The sequence below is a fragment of the Camelina sativa genome, chromosome 4, assembly GCF_030686135.1.
Source record: "Camelina sativa cultivar CO46 ecotype springtype chromosome 4, ASM3068613v1".
Taxonomy (NCBI): domain Eukaryota; kingdom Viridiplantae; phylum Streptophyta; class Magnoliopsida; order Brassicales; family Brassicaceae; genus Camelina; species Camelina sativa.
Window position 1 is genome coordinate 25,946,788 of NC_141883.1, and position 16,236 is coordinate 25,963,023.

General features: G+C 38.2%; 3 protein-coding genes, 1 long non-coding RNA gene and 2 pseudogenes across 7 annotated transcripts; 2 read left to right on the forward strand and 4 right to left on the reverse strand.

Moving 5' to 3' along the window:
• Window positions 1-1,203: 1,203 nt before the first annotated feature.
• On the reverse strand, window positions 1,204-2,216 carry LOC147946208 (uncharacterized). Its single transcript, XR_015597157.1, has 2 exons — window positions 2,110-2,216; window positions 1,204-1,917 (listed from the first exon to the last, which is right to left on the reverse strand). It is a non-coding gene; the product is annotated as an uncharacterized LOC147946208 (long non-coding RNA).
• Window positions 2,217-2,269: 53 nt separating this feature from the next.
• Window positions 2,270-3,215, reverse strand: LOC147946209 (F-box protein At4g22280 pseudogene; annotated as a pseudogene).
• A 447-nt stretch (window positions 3,216-3,662) lies between these two features.
• Window positions 3,663-6,123, forward strand: LOC104781800 (F-box/LRR-repeat protein At3g58940-like; annotated as a pseudogene). The gene is made up of 5 exons (XR_015597534.1): window positions 3,663-3,803; window positions 3,922-4,894; window positions 5,172-5,312; window positions 5,411-5,770; window positions 5,846-6,123. The product of XR_015597534.1 is annotated as an F-box/LRR-repeat protein At3g58940-like (transcript).
• Window positions 6,109-8,111, forward strand: LOC104781799 (F-box/LRR-repeat protein At3g58900-like). 2 transcript variants are annotated; one of them, XM_010506552.3, is made up of 4 exons: window positions 6,109-6,249; window positions 6,357-7,295; window positions 7,407-7,547; window positions 7,646-8,111. In XM_010506552.3, the coding sequence occupies exons 2-4, from the start codon at window positions 6,360-6,362 to the stop codon at window positions 7,952-7,954; spliced, it is 1,386 nt and encodes a 461-aa protein (XP_010504854.1). In that variant the 5' UTR covers window positions 6,109-6,249; window positions 6,357-6,359; the 3' UTR covers window positions 7,955-8,111. The 2 variants fall into 2 exon arrangements, with proteins under 2 accessions (XP_010504854.1, XP_010504853.1); XM_010506551.3 differs by having other exon boundaries at window positions 6,113-6,249; window positions 6,352-7,295.
• A 267-nt stretch (window positions 8,112-8,378) lies between these two features.
• On the reverse strand, window positions 8,379-10,847 carry LOC104781801 (F-box/LRR-repeat protein At3g58930). Of its 2 annotated transcripts, none has more exons than XM_010506555.3 (4): window positions 10,526-10,847; window positions 9,267-10,238; window positions 9,033-9,173; window positions 8,379-8,938 (listed from the first exon to the last, which is right to left on the reverse strand). In XM_010506555.3, exons 2-4 carry the CDS (start codon window positions 10,233-10,235, stop codon window positions 8,582-8,584), a joined length of 1,467 nt encoding a protein of 488 aa, XP_010504857.2. In that variant the 5' UTR covers window positions 10,236-10,238; window positions 10,526-10,847; the 3' UTR covers window positions 8,379-8,581. The 2 variants fall into 2 exon arrangements, with proteins under 2 accessions (XP_010504857.2, XP_010504858.2); XM_010506556.3 differs by having other exon boundaries at window positions 9,267-10,235; window positions 10,526-10,765.
• A 3,162-nt stretch (window positions 10,848-14,009) lies between these two features.
• Window positions 14,010-15,971, reverse strand: LOC104781802 (magnesium transporter MRS2-4). Its single transcript, XM_087510783.1, has 3 exons — window positions 15,345-15,971; window positions 14,837-15,249; window positions 14,010-14,746 (listed from the first exon to the last, which is right to left on the reverse strand). Exons 1-3 carry the CDS (start codon window positions 15,670-15,672, stop codon window positions 14,180-14,182), a joined length of 1,308 nt encoding a protein of 435 aa, XP_087366909.1. The 5' UTR covers window positions 15,673-15,971; the 3' UTR covers window positions 14,010-14,179.
• Window positions 15,972-16,236: the final 265 nt, after the last annotated feature.

Sequence of the window (16,236 nt, forward strand, 5' to 3'; positions counted from 1 at the left end):
TGTTTATTCTCAACAGTTTGATAATGGTGCATACATCTACTTGATGTTGTACGTAGATGACATGCTCATAGCTTCAAAGGACAAGGATCAAATCAAGAAGCTGAAAGGATTACTCAACCAAGAGTTTGAAATGAAGGATTTAGGACCGGCAAAGAAAATCCTTGGAATGCAGATCAAGAGAGACAGAGTTCCCGGTACATTGGAGCTGTCTCAGAGTGAATATGTTGGAAAAGTTTTAAGAACTTTCGGAATGGATCAGTCAAAGGCCTCAGAGACACCGCTGGGTGCTCATTTCAGATTAAGAGCTGCCACAGAACAAACTCTCAGAAAAGAGGAGGAGTACATGAGGTTAATTCCCTATCCTAATGCTATTGGAAGCATTATGTACTCTATGATTGGATCAAGACCAGATTTGGCGTATCCAATGGGGGTTGTAAGCCGATACATGAGCAGACCCTCAAAAGAACATTGGCAGGCAGTGAAGTGGGTTCTGAGGTACATGAAGGGGACACAAGAAAGGTGTCTAAAGTTTCAGAAAGAAGAAAAATTCGAGATTAAAGGCTACTGTGATTCAGATTATGCAACGGATCTGGATAAGAGAAGGTCCATCACAGGTTATGTATTCACAGCAGGTGGGAATACAATAAGCTGGAAGTCATGTTTACAGAGAGTAGTTGCTATGTCATCTACTGAAGCAGAATACATGGCTTTAGCAGAAGCAGTAAAAGAAGCTGTATGGCTGAAAGGGTTAGCTGCAGAGATGGGTTTTAAGCAAGAGGCAGTAGAGGTTATGAGTGACTCACAAAGTGCTATTGCTCTGTCCAAGAACTCAGTTCATCATGAGAGGACAAAGCACATAGATGTGAGATATCATTTCATAAGGGAGAAGATCGCAAATGGAGAGATTCAAGTTGTCAAGATATCAACAACCTGGAATCCTGCGGACATCTTCACCAAGACAGTACCAGTGAGTAAGCTTCAAGATGCACTGAAGCTTCTCAGGGTCTCCAGCGACTGAGAGACCACAGAACCGAGATTGGAAATCATGAAACGCTAAGAAGGTAAGACCGTTGAAATTTAAACCAAGGAGGAGTTTTGTGGATTGTTGGTCTAAATTCACAAAGTCATGAAGAGACGCCAGGTGGTATAGAGGGTTCAAAAGAAAAGGGAAAATAAGAAGAGATAATAGTTTCTAGATAGAGTAGAAGGTTCACTTTATGAACAAGATCAGAGGAACGATTGAGATCTCTTTGGGTCGTCTCTCTCAGTGACATCACATTGTCGAGCCCGTACGAGCTGCAGAAACAGAGCACGCGATGGGTTCACCAGTCAAGCTGCCTACAAGATTGCTTCAAATCAGGACCGCGATTGAAGCTGCTTCACCTGACTTGTGTAAGAGCCAAGCACAATTTGTCGGGTGAGTCTAGATCCTTCTCTTTGAGCCTATAAAAGAGTTGGACTGTATCTTGTAGATAAGTGAGGTGAGGTGATAAGTTTGTAAGAGAGAGAGAAAAGTTGTAAAGAACCCTAAAGGCTCAAGCTTGAGCAAAGTCTTAGTGGATTTCCAAGAACATCTCGGCCAGACGTAGCGACCTATTCTGGGTCGTGAACTGGATAAATTTGCTGTGTGTTCTTTACTGTCTTTTTTTTACTTTCAAGCTTTTACTTACAAACAAGAGAACAGAACAAGAGAGTTGAGAGAGCTAATCCTGAGTTACAAGATTTAAGATCTCACTAAGTGTTCTTAAATCCTCACACATGGAAGCCTTTTTCGGTGCTTTTACATGCTCTTTTAAGTTCCCAAGTTGCGATAACACATTTACATATGAAAGAAGAAAAGTACCTTAGAGGTTTGATAATCCGATAGTTCGAGAATCTTAACATTTCTTAACCCATTAAACAGATTTTTTGGGTTGCCTGTACAAGAATCAAAAGTAAGTTTAGCTTCGACCAGGGAGTCAAGGTTAACAACTTGATACTCATTCGAAACAGAATCGCAGTATTCTAAGTAGGAAAGGTTAGGAGTATCAAAAGTAACGCGCTTGGCCCTAAAAAGATCGCAAGCTTTGAGTTGTCCAAAAACAAATTCAAAGTTAAATACATTCATACCTTGATGACGAGAGTCTCTAGATTCGGAGATCTTTTAAGCAGTAATGGCACAAGTTTCCAACACGATCCGACCTCAGTTGCAATATGTAAACGAGACAGGTTTTCAAACACTGGGATTGCTTCACGGTAGAAATAAAAAAATCTGAAAACAGAACAAAAATTAACTAGTCATCATCAATCAATTTCAATCTTTTGTATCAAGAGAAAATAATAAAGTACCTCCACGGTTTCAAGAGAAGACAAGTTCATGATCTCAACATTTCTTAGCCCTTTGATCAGATTCCTTGGGTTAATCCTATACCTAGGAGATCTTCTCCAAGCAAGAGTAAGCTTAGCTTCCACAAGGGCGCAGGTCAAGGTTAACAACTGGATACTCATCCGACACAAACCATAAAAGTCTTTAGAGACTTCACATTCAATGGTAAGTCTCTGAAGGGTAGGGGATGACACGGTGCGACACCATTTCCAATGTTCCCAACGCTTACCAACTATTTCTAATTCCTCAAGAACATGGCAAGCAGAAAGAAGGGCTTCAAACGAACAACCATGATGATTATAGAACCGAACACAATCAAGAAACAGAGTCTTAAGAGAAGGAAGAGAAGCCTTCTCAGGAACCGTAGCAATAACAAACCCTCTTCCTAGTTTCAGTTGAACAAGTGTATTGCAAGTGAAAACCTCTAAAGGCAGTGAACAAACACTTTTAACAATTACGTCAAGGTGAAGAAGATCCAAAACACCACGACTTAGCACATCACGTATTCAAGTGTTGATAAGAGCCGAGTCAACAACACTCTGTCGATTATTTCAAGGAGAATTTGTTTACTGGGGAGTTGCCTGACACAGCCAATACTTTTTCCAAGAAATCTAGGAAGCTCCATGGAATACCAAAATAAGAATTTCGATAGTCAAAGTCTTTTTCTTCAAACCGAAGATTTGGTGAGAAAGCAAACAGATTCCGCCATCTCTTTGCGATAAGACAAGTTAAAGCAGCTTCCTTTGTCGAGAGGAAGGACAAGATGTGGCAAATGATATCATCTGGTAGACTACTGATCCAATCCATTTCTTTTTGGTAAACCCTAAACTAAAACGAGATCGAAGGGGAAGGAAGCGAAGCATCCATTCCTTAATAATAAAAGAAACTTGCATTTGATTTTGGTATTAGAGAACGGATTGGTTTGGTTTGTTTTTCTTACATAACCAAAAATCGAACCCTGGATAAGATACTCTCAAACCGGTCCAAACCAAACCAAAGAATGCTATGAAAATAGAACCAATGATTGGATTCATATTTGCGTTATTTATCTGTTTTCATATTTTCTAGAATATAAATGAGATTTCTTCCATGATTACGTTTTCAAAATCTGTCTACATTGTCACCGATTAGTTTACTAGAGTTAAAAGTTGTTAAACCTCCGTCTGTTAATATTGGTTTGATTGTGATTAGGTTTGATAACCGGTAGAAACCAAACCAACCAGGAAAATTAAAACAAACCAACCCAAACCACGTCTCTCTTCCTCTGCTTTGCAGTTTATTTCTCACTGTACGCTTCGTTTTCTTCTGATATCCTTCCGATACCTCTTGTCACTTCGTACCAGAGCGATTCAGCACTCTAGGACTCTTATCTCCGTTAGAAAACCCTAAATCTTCACTAAATATTGGGTTTTTCACATCGTGTATGTACAGTACCAAGGTAGGTGCCGAAGTATTTCTATTTCTCCGTTTGAAACCAATTTTTTTCTGGTTCGGGTGCTATCGTATTTACGATTTGGAACTGTTTGGTAATTGTTGATTTTGCTATATTCCTGCAGTAATCGATGGATTGGTTCGGCAGTTTACCGGACGAGGTTATTTGCTATATCTTGTCTTTCCTTACGACAAAGGAAGCTGCTTTAACATCGGTTCTCTCAAAGCGGTGGCTCTATTTGTGGACACTTGTCCCTAATCTTGACGTTGATGACTCTGTCTTCCTTCATCCTGAAGAGGGTAAGCGAGAAAGGGATGGGATGCTTCAGAGCTTTATGGATTTTGTGGATAGAGTATTGGCAGTGCAGGGTGATTCTCCCGTTGAGAAATTCTCCCTCAAGTGTCAGACTGGTATTGATAAGGTTCGTGTGAATCGTTGGATATGTAATGCGCTGCACCGTGGTGTTTCCGACCTTGAACTTTTTCCTCGAGTTTTCTAGATATGATTATGGTTTCGATTGGGATTACGACGATGAATACCATCTGCCTAAAGAGATGTTTGTCAGTACTGCACTTGTTGAGCTGAAGTTAAGAAGTGAATTTGGTGTTGATTGGTGGCCTAGAAGTAGATTCACTTTTTTACCAATGCTTAAAAGTCTTGACATTTACACGAATAGGATTCTCTTACCTGAGAACCTTGAGATGTTTCTTCTTTCCTTCCCTGTGCTTGAGGAACTATTCATAGCTGATATTGAGTGGAGTGAATTGGATGAATCCGCGTCAAGTACAAGCCTCAGGAAGGTAACTATCGATGCCCGTTGTTTCGAAGACTTTAAGTATCCAGATAGCATTTCATTTGATACACCGAGTCTGCTATTTGTGGACTACTCGGATTTTGTTGCAGAGGACTATCCAAAAGTTAACTTGAAAAATTTAGTTGAGGCTCGACTCCACCTTATAGTAAGTGATGATCAAATCGAGCTAATACGAGCGCCTAATGAGGAAGATGAAGCTTTTCTGCGTCTTAGAAATGTGTGGAAGCTCATGAGTGGCATAAGAAATGTACAGAAACTTTGTTTTTCAGCCGATACTCTCGAGGTCAGTTGCTATATTGTTTTCTTTTGTTAAATTTTCTTTGTTAGTCTCAAGGAAAACCAAGAAACTGAACAGCCTCATCTATATTCTGAAGCATGAATTCAATTTATGTTAGTCTAAGTGTATGCTAAGTTCCTTTCAGTGATTTCTATGAAGAATAAAGGTCATCTTGATGTTTTAAGCTTCCCCGTTTCGAATAGGGAATTAATCCTTGAGATTTTGAAACAAAGATTGCAAAATGTAATGTCGGCTTTTTTTTTTTGTTGTTGTCTTGTTTCAGTTGCTTTCTCTATGCTGTGAATCATTTCCGGTGTTTAACAACCTCAAAATTTTACGTATCAAGAGTGATGTGGATCTAGGATGGCAAGCAATGCCTGTTCTCTTAAGGAACTGTCCACGAATAGAAACTCTAATCCTGGAGGTGTAAACACAACTCTTTAAGTCTTTTTTATTTCTCAAACATTTACAAAGACAGAGTTCATCCTTTGAAGTTCCTTATTGTCTCCTTTCTGCGTTCAGGGTCTCTTACACTATGTGACAGATAAATGCGGGGATGCTTGTGGCTGCATCCCTCGGGAAGACAAAGGTCGTTCGCTCATATCTTGTCCAGTGAAGAAGTTGCAGGTTAGAGGGTTTCGAGGAACAACTAGAGAGAAAGAGATGATAAGGCATTTCTTGGAGTGTTTCCCGTGTTTGGATGAGATGGAGATAGATGCCGAAGAGACTGATTCTACAAACTTTGAAGTGCCTAGAATTTTAAAAATTGTTGCGCATCATAAGCTCCACGACGTGATCTCGACAGAGATAGTAGGACATTGGCAGAGTTTGGTACAGTCTGGTAGTTGGTCCCAAACACAGATGGATGAGATCTACTTTGAGGTATATACCGGTTTCAATCACATAAAATTATTACAGCTTTGAATCAACTAACTGTCTTTTTTTTTTCCCCTACAGTTGGCTCCGCGCAATAAAGAGCGTATCTACGATATGGTCTTTATCATGCATGGAGCTTCTTCCCCGATGGTAGCATCAGCATTACAGGCCCGGCGTGCAACCAACTCAGAGCAAGCTGAGACATCCAGGGATCGGGAGATAACTGAGCAAGACAAAGCTACGGCAGCAGAGCAGAATAGATTTATATGATTGTTCATTTTTTTTGGTATTTCTACTAAATGTTTCCCAATTTGGTTCGGTTCGGTTTGTGTTTATTTAATTTAAATTCCGGTTTAAAATCCTGAATGAAACGAAGCGCCTTGTAGATTCTTCCTTACTCCTCTAAACTTGGATCTTCATATCTTGGCTTCTCCTCTCGAAATCATCGGCCCTCGATTTCTACTAATCTTTATACTCCATTGAAGGTATTTTAAGATCATTTTGCTTCGGGTGGATTCCTATTTACGATCGATCGCTTCTCTGTTTATGTATGGGTTGATGTTCTGATAGCTATGAGCTTTGTGTAGTTCAGAGGATGGATCTCTTCAGCAGTCTACCAGATGATCTCCTTTGTCATATATTGTCCTTCTTATCCACAAAGGAGGCTGCTTTGACATCGGTTCTCTCCCAGAGGTGGCGCAATCTGTTTGCTTTTGCTCCTTATCTCGAGTTTGACGACTCTGTCTTCCTTCATCAAGAAGAGGGTAAGCCGGAAAGAGTCCGAAATCCGCAGAGCTTCATGGATTTTGTGGATAGAGTATTGGCTTTGCAGAGTGATTCTCCCGTAGTCAAATTCTCCCTCAAGTGTAAAACTGGTGTTGACTCAGATCGTGTGGATCGTTGGCTATGTAATGTGCTGAAGCGTGGTGTTTCGGACCTTGATCTTTTCATTGATTTCAGAGATTTATACTGGCTGCCTCACGAAGTTTGTGTCAGTAGGACACTGGTTGAGCTGAGATTAGGAAGTGAATTTGATCTTTATTGGTGGGAGAAGGATATATGTTTACCGATGCTTAAAACTCTTGTTCTTGACTCCTGCGGGTTATGTATTGGTCTGTTTCAAATTCTTCTTCCTGCTTGCCCTGCGCTTGAAGAGTTAGACATGACTAATACGCGGTGGAGGGAGTCCAATGTGTCTGTGTCTAGCCCGATCCTCAAGGAGCTGTTTATTGGTCTCCATGGTTGTGGTACCCTTGTTAATCTGAAGAGTCTTTCATTTGACGCTCCAAGACTTGTTTACTTTTATTACTGTGATTCTCTTGCGGAGGACTATCCACAAGTTAACTTTGAAAACTTAGTCGAGGCTCAAATCAACCTTTTATTAACTCAAGCTCAAATCGAGCAAGCAAGAGCACTTAATAATGAAATGTTGTTAGTGGATGATGTTTACCCTGGTCTTGGAAATGCGTGGAAGCTCATCACTGGTCTAAGAAATGTTCAAGAACTGTACTTATCTCCTGATACCCTTGAGGTCAGTTTACTATGTCGTGCTCTCTTGTACATTTCTGGCTGGTCGGGATGATATAAAGAAAGCAATTATTCCATTTGCGTGATTTCTAGAGTTGTTTTTTCTCGTTTGCAGGTGCTTTCCAGGTGCTGTGAATCGATGCCAGTGTTCAACAACCTCAAATTGTTAAGTATTTGGAGTGACATGAATCGGGGATGGCAAGCAATGCCAGTTCTTTTACGGAATTGCCCACATTTAGAAACTCTAATCATTGAGGTAGAACTATAATCCATGAAACTACATGGACAAAACATCTGTTAAAGAAGCAGTTCACACTTACAACAACCTTATTGTCTCCTTTACGATGCTTTCAGGGTCTCTTACACTATGTGACAGATAAATGCGGGTCTCTTACACTATGTGACAAAGTCCGTCCGCTCACATCTTGTCCAGTAAAGAAGTTACAGATTTATGAGTTTGGAGGAACAATTAGAGAACTAGAGATGATCATGCATTTCTTGGATGTTTTTCGGTGTTTGAAGGAGTTGGAGATATATGCTCACGAGGGTATTCCTACACTATGCAAAGACCCTAAAAGGATTGAACTTGTCGGGAAGATGATGAACTTCTACAATAAGTTATGGACTTGCGATGTTCAATTACTAGTGCGTGGTCCCTTGTAAGGGAAGTGGACTGCACTGTTTAAATATTTGTGGGAGTAATCACAGCTCATAGTTTTGGTCAAAGTCTGCATTTAATTCTCTGTTGCCTTTTCTCATTGATACTCTGTTACGTGTTTGCCTTTTTTCGTAATGTTACATTGTCACGACTCACACACCATGATTTCGTCATAGCAACTCAATGACTTCTTGTAGAGTTTCATCATCTTCACTTTGAGATCTAAGACAAAGATCAAAGTGGATGAATCATCAAAGTACCTACAAAAATCTTTGTCATTTTTGTATACATGTGATGTTTGAGTTTATTTAAAATTAGGATTACATATAGGTTTGGTTCTTGTTATAAATTTACTCATCGGGTAAACTATGACAGATAATAACGGGTTTAAAGTAGCAGAGAAACAAAACAGAGCATCCAATTATTCTGTTTAATCGAACATATTGCTTAGTGTATTGCATAATCTGTTGATGGTAACCCTGAAACGGCGAAATAAGAAGGTTTTTCAACAATTCATCAAAAAAAAAAAAAAAAAACTCTGTTTTGGGTCAGCTATCGAAACATGAATTTGAATACTTTGCAGTCCAAGAAATAAATCAAAAGGATTCGGGAACATGGCTTTAGCAAAACCATCAACACATTTGCATACTCTTTGCAGTCCATTTCTTGCGCATGTAACCCCACACCAGGAAGTAAACATCACAACTCGATAACTCATTGTAGAGCTTCAATATCTTGTCAACATATTCAAACGCTCCAGGGTTTTCAAAGTTTGTAGGACCATTCTCTTCAGCAAATATCCCCATCTCCTCTAAACACTTGAAAGACCTCAAGAAGTGCCCAATCATATTTATCTCTCTCATCGTTCCTCTGAACCCTCGAATCTCTAACTTCTTCACTGGAGAAGATATGAGCGAACGACCTTTGTCTTCCCGAGGAATGCAGTCACAAGCATCCCCGCATTTATCTGTCACATAGTGAAAGAGACCCTGAAAGCATAAAGAAGACACAATATGATCATTGAGTCTGACCAACATCCTTAACAAAATGTGTTGTCAAGTGGTTTCATGGTTTATAAATGACCTCAATGACTAGAAATTCTAGATGTGGACAGTTTCTCAAGAGAGCTGGCACTGCTTGCCAACCGCGACCCTCCTCACTCTTAAGACCTAAGATCTTGAGGTTGTTGAACACCGGCATCGATTTACAACAAAGAGTAAGTACCTGAAAACAAGAAAAAAAAAGAAAACCGAGCTAGATACTTTGCAATTTATTCTTTCACAACTAGACCAGAAATAACAAAATAGAAAATCTAACCTCGAGAGTATCAGCAGTTAGGGAAAGTTTCTGAATATTTTTTATGCCGCTCATGAGCTTCACCACATTGACAAATTGGAGAACAACATCACCTTCATCATCCTCTAACAAATCATTGTTTGGCTCTCTAATCCGCTTGATCTGATCTTCATCTTTTGTAATAAGATTGATCCGAGCCTCGGATAACTTTTTCATATTAACTACTGGATAGTCCTCGGCAACCAAATCAGAGTAGTTCAAGGAAAGCAGATTCGGAGTATCAAAAGAAATGGTCTTTGGATTTTCAAACTCTTCACAACCGGTGCCGTGGATACTTAGATTCCTGAGGCTAGCACTTGACATGGTTTCATCTGATTTCGGCCACTCCATATTAGCCATGTGTATTTCCTCAAGCACAGGGAAAGAAGAAAGGAACCTCCCCATCTCACCACAAAAGATCAAGTCTGAGTCAATATAAAGACTTTTCAGCATTGGCAAGGAAGCACCCATCTCCCCAAACCACCAATTAACACAGTGTTCACTTCTCAATTTCAGCTTAACCAATGTCTTACTGACGAACATCTCTTCAGGTAGCAAATATTTATCCTCTTCGGTATCCTCGAAGGAAAAATCAATGAAAAGATTAAGATCGGAAACACCACGCTGCAGCACATTACAAATCCAACGGTTCACAGAATCAGGATGAACACCAGTTATACACTTGAGGGAGAACTTATCAATGGGAGAGTCACCCTGCAAAGCCAGTACACTGTCCACGAAATCAACGAAGCTCTGTCGAATGTCATCCCTTCCACCTTTACCCTCTTCCGGATGGAGAAACTCAGAGTCATCAATGTCAAGATTAGGGACAAGTTTCCAAAGATTGCGCCAGCTCTTTGAGAGAGCCGAAGTCAAAGCAGCCTGCTTGGTCGGAAGGAAGGACAAGATATGACAACGAATCTCGTCTGGTAGATTGCTGATACGATCCATCTTCTATGAAACGAATCAAACGATAGATATTAAACATACATTATTACATGCTTCTGTACGTACAACCACAGGGAAGGTTTAACAGTTAAGTAAAAAAAAACATGAAATTTGACAACTCTCTCTCAAAAGATGAGAGAGGAGAAATGGGGATCAGGGAAAAACCTAATTCCGAAATCATAACGCAAATAGGAATCCACACAAATAGATAAAAAATTGAATTCAATAAACATCCAAAACAGAACAGAAATCAGTAGAAGCAGAGGAGATGGGTAAAATTGAGCATTTTTTACCTCGCTACGAGTGCTTAATCCAAACTTTGGTGAATGATTCCAGTGATAAGAGGGAGATCTGGGGGTACTAAGTCACTGGCTACTATGGCAGAGGGGAAAGTTTCAGACTTTATGTTCGGCAAATGCATCGGAGTAGCATCCACCTCTTAAGAGGAAGAAGACAACAAGCAGACAAAACGAAATTGAGGGTTTTATAAAATTGAAGGGTGGCTGTTGTTGGTTGGTTCTATTTGATTCACTTCTTAAAAAGATAAATAAGATGGATTTTTGCCATTTCTGCAATAGATCAGAAAATTCTTTCCAAATGTGCCATATTTGTTTCATATTTTCAAAAATTGACATATTTGATATTTATTGGATAGATTATTTTGTCTAGTTAAAATTATTATTACTAAGGATTAAAGGATTAAAATTATTGTCTATTAAGGTAATGGTCTATATATCATATACTCTGGCCTGAATTGGTTTGGTTAGGTATGGTGGTTATATGCAAACCGAATCAAATCAAATCAAACATATTGACTTTACAACACTTAACCAAGATGTCAAGGAAGAGAGCAAATCATTAGCTAATAACTGGTAGAGCAATTGATCAAAAAATTAAGAAGCTAAGATACGAAGAAGATCCAAGGTTTAGAGGAGGAAGAAACTACGAAAGCCGCTTCGTTTCAGGTTCAACCGGAATTCAAACTAAATTAATAAACACAAACCGAACCAAATTGGAAGTAAAATTATCAATGCTCCGTCTGGAGGAGAAAAGTCTGCTGCCGTAGCTTGGTCTTGCTCGGTCTTTTCCTGATCCCTGGATGTCGCTCTGAGTCGGTTGCACTTGCACGCACACCCCTTAATGCTGATGCTAGCATCGGGTTCTGCTCGACAACTATATCGAACAGAGCATCATAGTCCCGCTTCATCTGCTGACCACTCGACGCCTTTGCTTGCTCTGTTTCAGTTGCTTGTCGAGCCTTCAACGCTGATGCTATCATTGGGTTTCGCTCGACAATCATATCGAACTGAGCTTCGCAGTCCGCAAGCTGAGCTTCTTGCTCCCGTTTAAGATCCGCAAGTTTGGCCTTAGCAGCATCCAGTTGCATTTGAAGGTAGTCCTGAGACATTTCCTGTGGCAGAGGAGGAGGAGGTACCGGGGAAGCAGCTCTATGCATTTTGAAGACCATATCGTAAATACGCTCTTTATTGCGCGGAGCCAACTGTAAGGAAAAATAGAAAAGAGAGTAAATTCAAACCTGTCATGACTTTTTTCTGATTGACAACGGTAATCAAATATAAATACCTCAAAGTACATCTCATCCAACTCGGTTTGGGACCAACCCCCAGATTGTAGCGAACTCTGCCTATAATTTTCATATAATTAACACATAACCTAAAGTATTTAATAATTAAAAGCTAAACTATTTTGAAAGTAAAAAATACATATTTTCCTATAAAATCATATGAAGTGCATTCAAAGTTTTAAAATAAGATAAAAAAATCTTTTTTATATTCCCCTTAAGAATCTTAAATTAAGATATATTGCTAGGTTTAGTTATAATTTTTAATTGTTGTAATTAAAAGCTAGATAGAAAATAAAAAATCAAATTGTTTTTTATGTAGAAAAATATTTATATTTGAATTAAATAAAAAAATAGTGATTTTTATATCATTATATGTAGAATCACAAACTGAATATAATGATTGTTATTCTAAAATAAATGTATTACAATTTTGTTGGATGTAAGTGAGAGTTAAGAAAACTTGATTTGATAATTATATTACAATTTTTTTATATTCCCCTTAATTTAAGTTATATTGCTAGGCTTAGTTTCAAATTTTCATCCTTGTAGTAAAAGCTAGAAAGAAAATAAATATCAAATTGCTTTTTTATATAGCAAAATCTTTAAAGTGCATATTTGAATTAAATTTCAAAATTATGAATTTTATATAATTATATGTTGAATCACATACGAAATATAATGATGAGTATTCTAAAATATATATATATATATATATATATATTACAATTTTGTTGGAGGTAAGAGAGAGGTAAAAAAAATTGATTTGAGAATTATATTACAAAAATTTCCTTCATGAGAACATTTCAAATTTTAAGAATAAAATAAATATACATGAATTTGTAAGAACTAATCAAACATCTAAAGTAAAGACTTAAGATGTTTTATTTAGCTTGATTCCCTTATTATGAGATGGTTATAACCAAAATATTATTATGGTCATCAAAAATTTATTATACATATAAGAATACATATATATTCTAAATCAAAATAATATAAGAAAACAAAGAAGAAAATGAGAAGTATATAAAACAAAGAAACAATAAAATTCAAAACAATGTAAAATATATAGTAAACAAAAAATATAATCAAACTCTTATTTGGGTATGCAAGAACATTCTAAAAAACATAGAAAATATTTAGGATTTGGGATATGGTGGAGGAGGATGTGAGAATAGTTATTTATAGGTAAAAAGTTATGGAAGTTACATTTCTAAAATAATTAAATTAGAGAAGTTACAATTATAATTAATAGAGTGTTTAAATGAAAATGAATGGAGGAGAAAAAGTCAATTCACAATTTATGTAATTTCAGTTATAATTTAGTAGTAAAAAATGAATTTAAAGTATGCATTAATGTATAGAATAAAATGTGTTGTTTAATTAAAAATAAATATTAATTTTTTAAAATTAAATGTCAAATGGACTAATAAAATGAATAGGAATATCTAATTCTCAAATAAACTTGACTTTTTTTGTTAAAACCAACATATGTGCATTTAAATTTAACTATGGAAATTTAAAAAATAAATATGAATAGATTAGAAAAGCAAGAAATATAAAAGAAACACTTTATTTTTTATATAAATAAAATTAAAATTGTAAACCATGTTAAATATATATAATACTTTCTAAATTAAAATATATAATCAAACTCTTACAATACATATGAGATATAACAACATTTGATATTGGTGGGAGAGGAGGAGATTTTATTTTCAGTTATAATTTTATTTTAATGTGTGAGTTAAATGTATTGTATTAATTGGTCTTAAATATTGTTTAAAACAAACAAAAATTAGAAAGTTAATAAAAAAATTAGAAAGCATTAAATAAAAATCAACCACTAAGGAGAGACCAAAACCTTACTTTTATGTATATGATTTGTTGGTCCAGATCCCACAACTGAAGGCAGTGAATGTGAACTCAATACCAAAGGAGAAGGTGAATGTTTGTTTAAGGAAGAGAGCATATCATCTGGCCAATGCTACAGTCCAGTCGAGAGGCGGACTCTAGTATAGTGTGGATGTTAGTTCTATTTTTTCTGGTTCTTAAATGTTAGAGCTTCTTGACTTTACGAAAGTAAGGCGCAACTGATCCCGACCCAACTTTAGTAACAGGTAGAGAGAGAGAGCGAGAGAGAGAGAGATAAAGAGAACATAGAGAAGAAAGCTAACTTATCCTAGAGTTCGACATATTAAAGACTTATATTTGCAGAATTAGTTCAAACATTTTAGAGACTTCGAGGTCCAAGGAACACATGAATCTCTAACCTCTTCACTGGACAAGATATGAGTGAAACAACTTTATATGTTGATATGTATTACACCAGAGGTACATGGTTTATAAGAGAGAGTGTGTATGATTATGAGCCTAGCAGCTTCTTCCACCTGGCGTAACCAAGGGTGACCATGAAAAGAACAATGCAAAGCGCAGTAACACTCCACACAAAGTAGCCAAAGACGCCATGTGTGTCATACAATGGACAATGTATGTTCATTCCAAACAAGCTCGCCAACAATGTCTCTGCAGCTATTGCAAAGGAGGCTATGGTCAGTGTCAACTGCAGCTGGATCAGTTCGTTACGTTGATTATCCAGTTGTATGTTCACGTAGTCTTCTGTGTCGTCAATGTACTCCCTCACTGTAAGAATCTTGTTCCGCATTCCTTCCAGTTGCATGAAGTATGCCTCCAGCAACATCTCCAGATCCTCTACATCGTCTTCATCTGTATTGCTCGTCACCATACTGGCGCTTCTGTTTGATGTGAGCCGGTGAAGATTTGATGTGTTATGTAGTGGAGGGACAATGCTGTTTGATGCTGTCCCCGCAAGTATTGCCTCGTTTTGCTGGTTCTGGATCCATTTCCTTGTTAAGTATAAATCTGCCATGTCTTCGTTGTCGTCTAACAAATGTTCGAGTTCATCTCTCACCTGAATAGCATACAACAGCTTTTATGTTTCCATCCATCACACAACAATATAGCATCATGGGAAAAAAAGGTAAGTTCCGTCAGCCTCTACCTTTTGTACACGGGCTAGCAAACGGGTGAGATTACTTTTTAAACTTCGAACATATTCAAGATTCTCGGTGCTAACATTCTTGGTGAGTTCATCAAGGACAGGCCAAGCTTCTGTCTCAAGGACTACCACACTGCGATCAACATATGAGCAAACAACCTCCAGTGCAATCTCCAGGACCTGAAATTCAAAAGGAAGCTCACTCTGCAGACCCTCTGCCGCTTCAAGATCAAGAGGAAGAGGAGATTGCACATTAGCAGAAGCATTGTCAGTCCCATTCCTCTGAGGAAACTGTTGCTTTAGTCGTTCAACGAATGGAAGAACTTCAGGACGGAGAGGATCCAACAGCAACACTTCTTCTGCAGTAACTATTGCCTTTATGACCTCTAAATTCACAACAATAGCTTTCTCCCTAGCTGCAGAGTCAACACAAGCTTAGAACCTCAGACGCACAAAGTCCAAAAACGTCTAATATGAATCGTATTCAATCCCAAAAATCAAAAATTTATACCGAGAATGTTAGAAGAGTGAGAGAAGACAGGGCCAAGAATCCTCAAATCCCTAGCGGGAACAGAAGCACGTTTGATGATTGTACTCTTGTCGCACTCTACCACCTCCATGGCACCAGTCCGATCAAACCTCATCCACAGCCTAGCTCCTCCGGCTTTCTTCTTCGCCTTCCCAGTCCCTCCCACAATTTGTCCGCCTGCATTAATCGGCGGAGGAGGCGGTGGAGATGAAGGCGTCGATGTCTGAGAAGCGTCATCTTTAACCGCAGAACCTTTCTTCCGGCGACGGATGCTCGAAAGACGGCGAAACGATAGCGGGCCTTTCCCCATCGATTCCAGCCCACGAAAACGAGATTTATTCCAATCAGCTTCTTCTTCGCAGGTCAGAGATCTGGTGGTCGCTGCCGGAGAAATCGCCGATCTCTGCCGCTTCTTCTTCGGTTTCTCCTATTCCGACGGATCCTTCCTCTGCCATGCCATAAACGCCAGTGAGGAAAAGGAAAGAGGAGGGTTCGTATTGTAGTAACTTACCTTTTTGACGGCGAGATTGCTCAAGTTAAAAATATCGATGCTTTGAAACGGTGACGTTTTTGTTTCTGAATCGGTTTGGTTTTTGGTTTTAATTTCCTGGCCTGAATCGGTTTGGTTTGGACCCATTAATCAGATTACGTATTACATCATTAAGACAAATGTGTTAAATCACATTACAATACTACATGTTCAATGAAAAAGTGGAAAAGTTTGACAGTTTGTGCTTGAGCTTCAACACAACGGTAAATTTTGAAGCACATTTACTCACAGAGCCGGTGCGGAATCAAGCTTCGATGTGATGTTTCTGAAAAAGTTACCTTTTGCAAATGGCACTTACTAAGTTAGCCTGTATTAAGCTTTAAC

Coding starts and splice junctions, on each gene's coding strand:
- LOC104781799 (XM_010506552.3), top strand. CDS start 6,360: ATGGATCTCTTCAGCAGTCTACCAGATGATCTCCTTTGTCATATATTG. Junction 7,296..7,406: donor TATCTCCTGATACCCTTGAG/GTCAGTTTACTA, acceptor TCTCGTTTGCAG/GTGCTTTCCAGGTGCTGTGA. Junction 7,548..7,645: donor TAGAAACTCTAATCATTGAG/GTAGAACTATAA, acceptor CGATGCTTTCAG/GGTCTCTTACACTATGTGAC.
- LOC104781801 (XM_010506555.3), bottom strand. CDS start 10,235: ATGGATCGTATCAGCAATCTACCAGACGAGATTCGTTGTCATATCTTG. Junction 9,174..9,266: donor TAACTGCTGATACTCTCGAG/GTTAGATTTTCT, acceptor TCTTGTTTTCAG/GTACTTACTCTTTGTTGTAA. Junction 8,939..9,032: donor TAGAATTTCTAGTCATTGAG/GTCATTTATAAA, acceptor TTATGCTTTCAG/GGTCTCTTTCACTATGTGAC.
- LOC104781802 (XM_087510783.1), bottom strand. CDS start 15,672: ATGGGGAAAGGCCCGCTATCGTTTCGCCGTCTTTCGAGCATCCGTCGC. Junction 15,250..15,344: donor TCACTCTTCTAACATTCTCG/GTATAAATTTTT, acceptor TTGACTCTGCAG/CTAGGGAGAAAGCTATTGTT. Junction 14,747..14,836: donor TGCTAGCCCGTGTACAAAAG/GTAGAGGCTGAC, acceptor TATGCTATTCAG/GTGAGAGATGAACTCGAACA.